Source organism: Tiliqua scincoides, chromosome 11 (genome assembly GCF_035046505.1).
Source record: "Tiliqua scincoides isolate rTilSci1 chromosome 11, rTilSci1.hap2, whole genome shotgun sequence".
In the NCBI taxonomy this organism is placed as follows: Eukaryota; Metazoa; Chordata; class Lepidosauria; order Squamata; family Scincidae; genus Tiliqua; species Tiliqua scincoides.
Window position 1 is genome coordinate 7771752 of NC_089831.1, and position 13748 is coordinate 7785499.

Below are 13748 nucleotides of genomic sequence, written 5' to 3' on the forward strand. Positions count from 1 at the left end.
ATTTCTTTTTCTCCCTTTCTTGTTGAACTTAGTCTGGAATAATCTTTTTTTTTTTTTAATTGCTAATGAAGCATGGAGTGCCTGCTTTAGGCAGTGAAGTGGATCATTCAAGTGTTGCTGAATGTTGGGGGAAAGAGCACTTAACAAGCTGCCATGTTCGGCCCCGCAGCAGATCTTTTGCCCCTCTCCATTTAATCAAACAAAAAGTGTGATCTAAGTTCACCTGCCCACTGCTCCACTTCATTACATGTGCTCTGCAGGGGTGAGAAAACATGCAAGAGGTTGTCATCATGTTTTGCCTTAGTTCAGGGGGAAGAGGAAGAGGCACACAAATCCTGTCCTTGGAGCAGCAACCCATTAGCCAACAACTTGACCCATAAATGAGTTCATCTGAGACTAATTGGCTGGTGATACTTCTGGAATTGCTATTTGAGGATTTTGAAAAAGAACTTGAGCTGTAATAAGCACCACTATATGCCAAATATGATCTTGCAAAAAGAGCAACTTAGGGTAATATAAATGCCTCTTCCAGGCAGGCCTCTGTCTTCCATTTGACATCCAGGGGGAGGAAAAGTATGGGAGACAGGTCTCCACTTCAAATCCAGACAGAGTGAGGAATGGGAACTGTCTTTGCCTTTAAAAGGGGATTGGACAAATTTATGGAGAAGTCACTGCAAGTTGTAAGCCAACTGGGTTCTAGAAGCAGCCTACCTTAGAGTGCCACATGCAGGGGTGTGGCAACAGGATGCTGGTGGTTTATGTGCTCCCTGAAGCATCTAGTGGGCCACTGCAAGCTACAGGAAGCTGGATGAGGTGGGCCTTTAGCCTGACCCCGTGGGTGGTCCTCTTATGTTCCTAGTCAGGGAAATGCCACCACTCAGTTGTTCTTTCCTCCTTCCCTGGGTCGTGCTGGCTCCTGGCCAAATGATTCCTATAACTTGGAGGCTAATATGATGCAACTAGCTGAGCAGACTAACTCTGGTCAGATGCAGTATGGCCTTTTTAAGCAGCAGCAGGCAGCAAAGTTTTGGTACTTTTCTATTTTCTTTTGCAAAAATAAAGTTAAAATCACAGGTTACAGGAGAGGTTACAATTTTACAGAAACATCATCTCCCTGCTTGATCCAAGTTTGATTAGTCATAAGAGTTTGAGGAGGGCTGCAGGAGGAGATGCCTTGTGCCTTTCTGCTTGGGGTAGTAATCGGTTTTCCAGAAAACAGTCACCAAAGTTATAGTACACACTTTCATATACAGACAGGTAACTAGTGATCAGTGAGGCTCTATCTGTGGAACTGTGTTACAGACCATGAAGTATTGTTAATGCTGCCTTTCCATTGCTTTTTGCAGCCAACTTCCTGGGGCCACAATTGTACGACATAACATTTTATAAAGCGGTACCGTGACCCAGTACAAACACTTACAGCTCCTCCTTTAGAAAAACGACCTCCGTGTGTTGAGAAGATCTCTCTAAGGCACAATCCAATGTAGAGGCTGGCCAGCTGCAGTTACACCATATGTCCCCCCTCCCACTTACAGAAAGTGAACACACATCCTACAACTTTTCCTATAAACTGTGAAAGAATTGAAGCAGCATCAGTTAAAAGCTTATAAATGATCGTGTCTTATGGCAAGTATCTGTCAGTACCCACTTCCAATGAGCCTCAGGCTGCAGCAATAAGGTTCTACCCATTTGTCTTGATATAATGTTCGGCCGTGGAGAGCTGCAGCAGATACAACATATTTTCAAGGGGTGGTAAGTCAGAGAGGCCACTGACTTTGGAGCCTGCAAGGGAAGCTTTCTGTGTAGAAGCCCAAGAGGCCTTCCACCACTCCACCCCCAGGGCTCCAGCAGCTGCTGCCTTGGAGGTCAGTCATCAGCCACGATGGAGAGTGCCCTCAGTTCATTCAGCTTGGCTTCGTTCTCCTTCTCCCTCTGCTCGTCTGTCAGGCCAGGCTCATCAATCTGTTCTGTCAAGTCTCCAAATATTTTGTACATCTCAGTGTAGTACACAGCCTAGTGGAAAATAACAGGAGGCCTGTTAGCTCTGTAGAAGCATCTCTCCTCAACAACCGAACACAGACACCATAGGTTGCCCCTGTAATTCACAACCACAAGCTCGCTTCAGCTATCCCAAGATCTTGCATGTAGTAACTGATATAATTGTTAAAGCAAATTGTTAAAGGTTCTCTGCTTGCAAATTATAGTTGATTAATTACTAATTGGTATCAGTTTTAGCTGATTAATTAAATGCACATTTGCATATGTGAAAAATAAATTGTTCTAAAGGAAAAGCATCCTCTTTGTTTAGATTGTATCCACACTGTCACAGCAAATGTGGTCTTAGTGGAGGCTTCTCCATTTTCTCTGACAAGAAGGAACACAACTTAAGGCGGCAGGCCAGCTGCACCTTTTCAGAGCTTGTGTCTGCATTACATTTAAATATGGAATATATAAGTCAAATCTTAGGAGCTGCAATAGAGACTTTAACCAAGGCTAAACATCTATCCATCCAATCCGTCATCTCTCTTTTGTAGCCTAAAGAGCCTACTATTCTGTGCTGAGGAATCAACACAATTTCTCTGTTGAAACTAAACATATATCAGTTGGTGTACACTTGCCAATTATCTGTGCAGTTAGCATGCTTTGCAGAATTGGGAATACCTTTGGAAAGGAGCATGCTATAAGCCAAAGAGGCAAGGATGAAGTGTAGGCTCAAACTAACTGATATGGGTGAGACAGAAAGTGCTGCTTTTGCAATGCTGAAATACAGAGCAGAAATACCCTGCACATTCTCACACATTGAAGACTAGAAACTTTTTCTTTAAAAACACCCATAAAGTTTTGCACCATCCAATCAGAATTCTATAGCAATTCTAGAAATGTTTAACAGTCCTAAGTATGTGCTTTAAAATGCATAAGAACTGCATCAGGATCATGAGAGCTTTTTTGCATATGGTAAGCATTCCAAAATGTGGAGCCTAGAGACAATGCAAAGTGGTACAATCCATCCTACCACCTCATTCTATATGTGTAGAACGGGCCTAAGACTGCAATGGAGTGAAGTGGCAAGAATTGTGAACTGCAGGCTTTGAAAGCATGTGGCTTTGGGATGGTCTGAAAGTAGGAGTCAAGTCCTCAAGCCTCTTGACAAGATCCACCATATGTCAGAACTAAACATCAAAGAGATTAAGAGAGTGCTGCACTGTCACTGATCCAGGTTCACAAAGCAGGGAGAGCCAATCCCTGAAACACAGGGCAGAAGCTGATTGTACTAGGCCGAGAAAAGGCTGAGTTCCAAGGGGAGCATTCCTTGGAACACAGACGACCAGGTCCCATGCCATCAAGGCCTGAATTCTTACAGGCAACAGATAGTAACTGCTCCCAGTTAGAAAGTCACCGGTTCTCTACATCGTTTAAACATCAGAACTGCAACTGTCAGTTACTCCATATTAAATTTCAGCTTAAAAGGTGCCCAACAACTTCATAGAAGTTATTTTTTTTAATAGAGGAGTTTACAACTAATGCAATTCATACCCTGATACAGGGGACACTGCCACAGGTAGTGACAAAATTCCTTGTCTTGGCCTCATCACAAAGGGGCTAATCTGAACTCCAGAGAATTTGCCATCTAGGTAAGCAAAGAACATGGTCAGGAACCACAGCCTTGTAAAAGAGAGTGGAACATAAGGTATTGCAAGTACCCTTGGGAAGTACAGTCTTAACCTATGCCACAAACAGAAGAAGGTGCTGAGCAAATGTTCCAGATCCAACTGGAAATTCTTAACAATAATACTACTCTTTTGTCACAACAAACCTGTAAGGCAAGCAAGTATTATCCACACAATGTAGATAGGGAACACTGAGGCTGGCAGGAATTGCTTGCTTATGGCCATCTAAGTGAAGAGAATTCGTGGTAGGGGTGAGATTCAAACCAGAAACATTCTGATTTACCATTCAAGTTTCTCAGCCACTACACTTGCTCTCCCTAACCAACTTTCAGTGCATATTGTGTTCTGCTGAGTTTAATATTTCAAATGATACATCAAGCTGCACAGACAGCAATCCCACATTGTCCTTATCAGGTACTTGTCCCTGTCTTACTATATTTTTAGAAGTCTAGAATTTCTATTTAGAGTCTTGAATCAGGCATATGATTTGATTTTAAATCAATACTTAAGCAATGTCCTGTGTATTTGGGCTTGACAGAAGGAAGCCCAATTCAGCTCACAGCATTGATGCTGGAAGCAGACAATAAGCTTAAAAACTAGTCCTTTTGTTTCAGGGGAGTGAAAGGCGTTCAATTGCCATACAAGGCTTGGATGATGACTTTCTTTGGTTGGAGCTGCTAGTTGGCTACCTTTGCTGTGTGAGAAGCTCTGAATTTCTTGTACAGCTTTAGATATTGTTAGTAGAAGTGCAGCTTTATGCTATTTCTAGGTCAAATGCTCATTAAAAAGCCCAATCAGGTATCTAAACCTCTTCAGCTGTTCATTATTATGACTATTCATACTCCTCTTAGGACTGCTTGTTCTTCTCCCAAAACCTACCACTTTAGTTTTACTGTAATTATTAGCATGATGTTGTGTGTCACAAAAGATACCAAACTTTTATACCACAATTGTCTTAACCCTCTCTGAGATACAGACAACTGGGCCATGTCATCCACGTACAACACTCCTGGAAGTTCAGGACGCCCCAGAATTAGACTCCATCTGACATTTTACAATATTAACATACAAGTTAAAACAAAAGCATAACCTGCATGGGAGGCAAGGAACAGCTGCCTCTTCTATGAACCCGCTGTGTCTTTGAAAAAAATTTTCTTTAAAATTACCAATTTCCTCAGAGGCAAGACAAGCACATCTAGTCTTAGCCTGACGGAGGTTTCTTTAATCGTGTGCCGGCCCTGTTAAAATGCAAAAGGGGTGTGTGCCTGTGAGAGAGACTGACAGCAGCACTCTCACCTCCTCCCACCTCTGGCTAGATCAGCTTGGGATGCTGGAGTAATAAAGACAATAGCTGCTTGGAGAAATCATCAGATTCCATTGGGGAGATTGCTGGGGGTTCAAGAAAGCTGGATTCCCAACTCACCAACAAGACAAGACAGAGGTAGATGCCGTGTCCCTCTGCTCCCCTCCCCCACAGGAGCTGGAGGAGGAAGGCCCCGGCTGGGTCCCAGCTGTCATGATTACATTGCCACATCTGAAGGGGATCAGTTGGCCTGGTCATGATTAGACAGTGACAAAAACCCTCTTCCTACACAGCCAAGACAGCAGGGATGAGTCATGAACTTCGACCTTTGCAGTACACACTTGGGGGCAGATCCAGTGTTTCCGTAAAGGAGGGAGAGAGACACACATGCACAGGCCTAGCTTAACACTTTCCTTCTTGGAAGCATTTCAGGGGCAGCCAAGCATTGAAAGGATTTTCACAAACGCAGGCTAATCCTCCCGGCGCGCCCACAAGGTGGCTATTCTTATCCGCCGAGTGACTGACGGGTGCCCAAAGGGCCTGGTGCCACCCCTCAAGGTCAGTGCAAGCAAGTTAAAGAGAGCAGGTATTACAGCTGGGGGGCACTTGGCATCTTGGGGCTTGCCTTGCAGTCTGTCTACCTTGCAGTCACTTTCCCTTTTACACATCGTCACCATAGCAACACAGTAGATGGGAACAAGCTCCTTGCGAGAGCTCCGAATCCCAGCTTCTCCATCACTGTTACTAGTGCCCTGCAGCCACTAGGCAACAATAGAGCCTGTACCCTGGACGGCTGCCCCATGTGGAGCTCTCAGCTATGTCGTCTATCAGCCCAGCATATTACCAAAAAAAGTGTTCCCAGCTCAAGCATTCACTGAAGCAGAAAGAAACCCGACAGGCATTGCATGGCCCCACAGAGAGTCCCCTATCTTCCCTGTGCCTGATACCTTGTCTCATTCTCCTGCTATGCCCTATATCTATCTGAAAGGTAACTCTGCCCTTGGTTAGCATCCCATTCTTGCAGGAAGTGGGACTAGGGAACTTCTGAGGTCCCCTTCCACCGGGGAGGGGGTGGCACTCACAAGAGAATTAGCATAGGTTTTTACCACCGCTTGGTCCTAGCCTAGGAATCTGTCACAGCCACTCTGTTGGCACCCCTCAGCCCAGCTCTGGCCTGTGCTTCGATGCGGGGGGGGGGGGGGGTTGCCTGGGAGCCCTGCACACACTGCTGGGAAAGGAAGGCAGGAAGGAAACAAAACAGACAAGAACTTCACAGGCATAGCTGTGGTGCAAGAAAAATTATGACCCTTTTGCATCTGATGCGCAGGGATTCTAGGGGACAATGATACACAAGACAACAGCCAGGACAGCTGTGGATCAAGAAGCTGTGGACAGCTGTGCCACCCAGAAGCAGGATTCCATGCAGAGCAGAGCAAAATTTCAAAGAATGTTTATGAACCACCTTGTAGCTTCAAAGGCAAGAGGAAGGGATCACAAACCTCCAAGCTGTAGCAGGTGTAAACCTACCACTTGGGCCAAAGGCATCCATGTTTCCAGATGGGTTCAAGTTTATTTCTTCATCAGTGGCAGCAAGAAGTCCATCCTCAGCTAAAACCACTCACTGGCCCACCCACCAGCCTCCATCTAGGAGCAATCTCTATTAAACTGCCCCAGCCCCCCCCCCCATTCAAAAGAAACTCACCAGACTAAAAGGCAAGTGGTTTGGGCACAGATATCTACACCATCTCCATGGAGACAGCCCCCCCCCCCCCAAAACAGCACAGTGTGCCAGCTTTTTGTTTTGAGTGGAAAGAGCTGCTGCTTTTGGGGTGGTCCAGCTCCCCCTGCTGCCCCCTGCTGCCCCTTGGGTGAATCAATTAGCAACTGGTGAGGAGTGGGGGGCATCAGGAGACTGGAGTACTGAGATCCATAGTGCTGCTTTCCCTTTGATCAGCAGGTAACAGATCTGCCTTTTCTGGTGATTCAGCAGGCTGCTGGTTAGCACAATGACTAATGAAATCAAATTGGCAACAGCAGAACCACCAAAATAGGAAAAGCTGAACTGCCAGGGGCTGAGTGGGGAAGACTCAAGCAGTGCCATTAAACAGCTAGGAGCACAGAGGGGGGACATCCTCCTCACACGCCCTGTCAGTCAACACCAGTGCCCCTTCTCCTCATATACCTAAACCTCTCTAAAAACGCAACAGTTTGGTTTTCCCCCTTAGATGCCTCCTGATCTGGGCACAAGCAACCTCTTGTCTGAGCCACAGAGCTGGGAATCTGGCCACTCCTGGGCTGGTCCACACTTAAGCCCAGCACATAGCTCGAAAATATCTACATAATATTAAGATCTACAATTTAATAGATAATCTCAACCTGGAGAGGGAGGGATGGGTGGAAGTAGGGGCCCACCTCCCATTTCCTGTAACATCCTGGTACGCTGCTGGTAAATGTACCAGGGTAGGAGGGTGAATGGCAGGAATCCCTGTGAGCTGCACTACACCCTTCCATGGGAAAGAATGGTGGCCCACATAAGGAATTAGCAATGAGAACAATCATGTTCCAGGAAGTCTGCAGGATCTAAGGGCAGGTGGATCACTCACTCCTTGGCTTTTACCCTACTTTGGAGCTTTTTATTAAAAAAAAAAAGTGGGGCTAAAAAGTGTTTAAATAAAACTTTAACAAAATAAAACTTTTAACAAAATAAAATCACTGCTATGGTAAATTTAGTGCTGAGCATCTTGTGGTTACAAACCCTCTTTGTGTTTTCCTCTGGAGGCCTCTACACAACTGAAGAGGAGCAAAAAAGAAATGCCACACGTCTCTGGCTCTGTACCGCACCAGCTGTGGCTGTGGCTCTCTGGGCCTGGTCTGCCGCTTTGGAAGCCGGCACATGGGCTTCCTGTGCAGAATTAGCAACAGAGTTTTAACAAGCACTCCAGCCAGGACCCAGACACGGTCTGTGTATCCAAATCTGTAGCAGCTACAGCACGAAGAAAATAATTACAGGTAATCCAGAAATGCTAATTGTCCACAGGATTGAAAAAGCATCTGGTGTCCTCATGAAGTCATTGGACAGTCTGTGCTACTCCAAGAGGACTCCACTCGCAGAAGCAGAGCTGTGGGGGCAGCGCTTTCATCCCACCCAGACCAAGAATAATCACAGGAGAGCCAACAGGTGCCTTTCCACCCTCTCCCTCTCGCCAAGTAAGAGGCGACGCAAAGGTCCACAGAGCAGACATTCCTGGACTTTGAGGCAGCGAGTGAGCGCTCTGCTCACATCCGGGAACCGGCAACAGTTGAGTAGCAGGGCCAGGAAAGGAGTCTGGGGGAGATGTCTGCCCCCCCCTCAATTTTGCAACCATAGGCTAAGAAGGCAGAGCTAATCCTGACATGAGGTTACGTGTCTCATAATGGATTTGTTACACGGTGGATTTGGGGAGCCATTAAGGATTGCAGAGCAAGGGAAAGCCAGACAGCCAGACATGACCAGTGCAGCACTATCAACTGGAAAATTCTCCTGTGCAAGTCATAAGAACATAAGAACATAAGAACAGCCCCACTGGATCAGGCCATAGGCCCATCTAGTCCAGCTTCCTGTATCTCACAGCGGCCCACCAAATGCCCCAGGGAGCACACCAGATAACAAGAGACCTCATCCTGGTGCTCTCCCCTACATCTGGCATTCTGACTTAACCCATTTCTAAAATCAGGAGGTTGCACATACACATCATGGCTTGTACCCCATAATGGATTTTTCCTCCAGAAAGTCCCCCTGACGTGAATGGCAGAATTCTTGCTCATCTCCTGTTCATTCCAGTGGCGCCTGCGCAGAACTTCCCAGATGACTGCACTCCATTTTAAGGGGGGTTGCTGTTTGAATGCAACCAACAGGACGTCAAGGTTAGGCCTGCCAGCGGGGTCCCGTATGCCTGGCCTGAAGAATGTCTCATTTCGAGGTAGATGCCTGATGTTTGTTTTGCTGTGTGGAACTTCATACAGCACAGATTTGTTCTTTCCCAAACATCATTTTAGATCTTTTACTATTACTTTACTTCTTGTTAAAGGCACAAGGATTCCATGCCTGACCAGACAGAGCCCACAACAGTCCAGAAAGGATTTTGGCCCAGTACTACTAGGAAGCAGAACCCTCCACCAGTGGCCCAATCTTACTAGTCTGACTGCCCCTCCAAGCAGCATGCAAAAAGGGGAAAGGCTGCCCCTCCCCCCCAGCTTCAAAGCAAGAGCAACACCTTCCATTATAGGAGAGACAGAGGCTCCCCAAGCATCTACTTCCCCACGGGGTGGGGGAGGAGTGTCAGAATGAGCAGCAGTAGCAGCATGAATCCACTGGAGGGCACCACACTCCAGGCAGAGCGCTGCCTCTCCTACAGATTTAGGGAGATTAATGTGTAAAAAAAACTTTTAAGTCCGCATAGGTTTAAAAAAAGAAACAAAACAGCCCAGCGCTCCAGCACCCAAGCCCACGTCTCAACCAGAATTCTTCAAATCCGGCTCCTGGAGATTCTTGTTCCTGGATACTGCAAACATGTTCACAGAGCTCTCATTCAACTACCAAAGAGGCCATTTTTTTGGTAAGGGAAGGTGTTTTGCTACCTAAGAAAATCCCTCATTCCAAAACCACCAACACTCAAAATGTGTGCCAACCCCCCTTCCAAAAACATCCTTCAGTGCCAATAAAACACAGTGTTAAAAATTATGGTGTGTCAATTAATACCAAATTATGCAAATGCTGTGCTTTTCTTCCTTCTGAAGTATATATTTTGAACACTATTTAAATCTTTAAAAACAGCAAGAGTTAAGAAAATTTGTAAAAATTATAGGGGTCTAGATATCAAGGCAAAGCTTTGCACTTAGAAATAAAGGTTATTAATGTGATAATTAAATGCAGCACAGATTCTACTCAGAATAAATTATGCAAATTATGTAGTTTGCTGATATGTTCTCAATTTGGGTGCTTTATTCCAATCATTGTTAAAAGTTGTCTTTTCTGGGATAGAATTTGGAATGTTTAATCCCCCCCCCCCTTTAAACAATGAATAATGTTGTGGAAAGAAAAGGGATACAGATAAAACATGGAGATAGACTAGCATGAGGAAGGGGCAAGCAGTCATATAAAGTACATTTAAATTCAGGAGCCTTCTATAGACACTTCCTGCATTTTCCCTCCAACTATATCTCCCCCAATCATAAGGACCTCATCTTTTTATAAAATGAAACGGACACTCAGGATTCTGTACCAGTTAAGATAATCCCAGATTCAGCACACCTTCCCGAATGCACAGAAGACTTGGCCTGGTCAAAGTACACTTCAGAATGGAGTGCAATTTGGTCACTCTTTTCTGTTTACCTCCCCCCCACCCCCAAAAGAACATACAATGCACCCTTCAGTATGACAGGAATCTGGTGAGAAAACATGTGCTCACAGCAAGAGCCTCAAAGACCTGTAAGAAAACTCAGATTGCTCTCTAGTGTGAAGTCTTCCCCACCCCTGAATCTGGCTTTCCAGTTGAAACTCCCAAACATTTGGCCACGTGCTTGATCTGGAAAGCACTGCTGAAAAATGTATGTGCCACACACTTCCACTACAGCAGCACTTCTCAGCGTATGCTACTAGGCACCCAGGGCTCCCTGAAACCCCTACAGGAGCTCCACAAGCACACCAGAAGTGTCTACAGGGTGTGTCCCCCAGCCCCCCCCCCAAGTCTGGTTTGTTTGTCCATGCCTCCCACCTCCCGTGTTCATGGCTCTCTGTCCTTCTTCCTTTCCTGTTCAGGCTCTTTGCTAGTATTCGGTGTTGGGCTTGGCACTGCGCCACTCCCAACAGTCTCCCAGAAGTTGGAAGTGACATCACAAGAGGCAAAGACCATAGAGGTTAGTGTGCCGTGAGAAGGAAAACACTGAAAATTGTTGTAACTCCAGAGTTTCTTCAAACAGTTGTCATTTACAAATGAAACCCATTTCCCAAGAGCTTCAAAATATCTTTGATGCACCCTCTGGGTGCAAGGCGTGTGTGCTCACACCTCCTTGGAACTCCTGATTCCTTAAACATTCACGAGAGGAATTCTGTTTTCTAAAACCAGAGAAGGAACGATGAGGGCAGGGAGATAAGACAGTGTTCTCAACAGGCCCCCACCACCATGGGCGGACAGGCTCTACCCCCTTCTCATCTTAGTGTGGGAACTTCAAAGTCTACGATGGGGGGAAATACTTTATTCCAGCCATTCAGATGAAGCTTGTGGGTGGGCAGCGGTATTTAGCTGTAGAACACGACACTCAATACTCCCAGGGAAGGGGGTGGGGAGGATGTGGCATCAGTCCTTCACCGCAAGCAGGGATCTTCTACAGTCCGATTCAGTTGCATTCACACAGGCAAAGGTCAACCCTTATATGGTGGCTGCTTCAGAATGGCTTTTACATACATACCCAGGTTTCCCACTGCACCAGAAGCTAGGCAGTCTGATGCCAGAGGCCCATCATCCTTTGCAACGGTTTCGTGCTCACTACAATGGGAGTGACTTCCCTTGAACTGCCACATCTGACCCCTCTCTATGATTAGAGGCGCCCCTGAGAAGGGATGGGAAGAATTCTGAAGCAGGCATTCCTCCCAAAAAGGCACAATGCAAGTAAAGGCACATCAGCAGAAGTGGCGTTTGTGAAGTCTGCTAAGAGGGCTGACTGCATGAGAAAAAGCCTCCGAGTTGGGTTGCTGAAGCTCACTCAGTGCATCAAAGGCCCCCCTTTCCATGTGGTGGGCCCTTTTGCTTCTGAAGCAGAACTTGTGCCAAAATGGCATTTTCTCCACAATAGACATCTACACAACTTGGGAGGGGGCAAGGGGGGAGCTTATGAGAAAAGGGCAGAGATTACACTCAGCTTTATAACCATTTGGGTGCCAAGTGAATGGAACAACCCAAAACACTGTCCTCCTCTTGGCTGCATGCACATTTTGCTGGCATCTTCCTCACTCTGGGAGGGTAAACAATTCTGGGGACGCGGAACCATTCGGAGGCACACGGCCGAGCCAATCATTATTGTTATGTAATAATGATCAATAATTACGCAACCGTAGACGGAAAACAACATTAAGGCTGCTCTGCGAAGGAAGGGAACATTTTGAGGTGCTTGCTAAATCACCACAAACACTCCCGTTGCTCGCGCTTTTCAGCTGCTAATAAATAAAACTGGGAAAACTCAGAGGGTGGTCTGGGAGGGGTGCTGTTGGGCAGGAATCCCTGAGCAGTCTTGGATCTGGGACTCATCTGCCCGCAGCTGAACTGGCCGGTGTGCTCAATTGTTTTATCCAATGCAAAATGTGACTCAGACGTGAAAGGCAGACAACTCACCACATGTTTATTATTTACAGTACTTCTTCTTGCACTTTTCCAAGGTGATTAACACGTGTTCATGCACACATCTCAATAGCCCCTACAACAGCCCTGTAAGGCTGGCCAACAGGGACTGGCAAGGGGGGAGACGTTGGAAGAGAATCGTTGGAGACGTTGGTCTAAAAGGTACCCTGTCAAATCATGACTGTGCTGTCATTCGAAATGGATTCTTGGCAGCTTGCTGTGCATTCTCGAACCACCACCCTACACTAACTTCAGAAGAAGGCACACCAAAGAAATCCTATTCAACTACAGTGCAACTTAATGAGTCTTAAGGCACAAGGCTTCCATACCAGGCCTTCAGCAGCAGCCACACACACAAAAATTAAACAGGTGAAGCTTTTCCTGGGGTGGAGGGCAAGCAGCAGGACAAGCATCATGTATAACTTTTGTATGCCAGTGTCCTGCTAAAGGCACAGGAGCAGGGCAGTAAAATAAATGGGGCAACCCTACCACCATGCTTTGATCCCTGTTAGTGTTCAAACCCAGGGCCTTCTGCAGCCTGAAGTGGCCTGCCAAATGCTGCCCATCTCTTACCTAATAATAAGCCAACCTCTGCTCCTCCCGCTCTGGATTGGAAACGGAAGAGGGGAGCAGAGTATAAAAGGAAGTGGGGAGAAGAGGTGACAGTGTTGGGCTACAGCAGGGGTTTTCAACCAGTGGTACACTGGGCAGTGTTGGGTGGTACACACACCCACTCCCCAGCACTGAGACCATGACAGGAGCTTCCAATGGCGCCAGGAGGCTTGGCCCAACGGGCAGAGCTCTAGCGCACGGTTTCTGAGTGCAAGGAAAAGCCTGCCTGCGTGCCCCACGCCTCTCACTGACCTTGGAAGCTCCTATTGCCGTCCCCAAACCCAGAAGTAACTGGTGATGATGTCATGCCAGTTACTGCTGGTGTTACCTGTGAGGACACCAACTGGTATGTCGGGAGAACAGTATTGAAATGCTAGGCTAGAGTGTCAGACGCTCTAGCCTACTACCCTCCTCTCCCTTTTCCAACCTAGGCAAAAGGAGGTAGTAGAGCAGTAAAGGTGAGCAGATGGAAGCAGGCAGTCCCTACCCATTTGTTCCTGGAGGGGACCCACCCCAGTCATGGTTGGACTGGCCCTGCTCACACAGACGCAGGAGGAAGCAAGCCACTTGATTGGATTTTTAAAGCCTGTACATCAAACTGGAATCACTATACAACCCTCTCTGCTTCTAGTCCAGACCCAAAGAGAATGCTTTTTTCCCCAACAACAAATAAAACACACTGGGATATTCCCACACAAATTCACTGCATACGACTCTCTTAGTGAGGAAAGGAAGGTGGTGAGTACACAGGACAGGGTCTTCTCAACTGCCTCACCGAATGTGGAGCTCCCT

At 46.6% G+C, this 13748-nt stretch overlaps 1 protein-coding gene across 2 annotated transcripts in view; it reads right to left on the minus strand.

The window, feature by feature from the left end:
• Nucleotides 1-1025: 1025 nt before the first annotated feature.
• BIN3 (bridging integrator 3) overlaps nucleotides 1026-13748 on the minus strand; it is a 117618-nt gene continuing 104895 nt past the window's right edge. For both annotated transcript variants that reach the window (XM_066639193.1, XM_066639192.1), the window contains exon 9: nucleotides 1026-2013. In XM_066639193.1, the coding sequence (XP_066495290.1) occupies nucleotides 1867-2013 (147 nt within the window). In that variant the 3' untranslated portion in view covers nucleotides 1026-1866. The remainder of the gene's footprint in view (nucleotides 2014-13748) is intronic.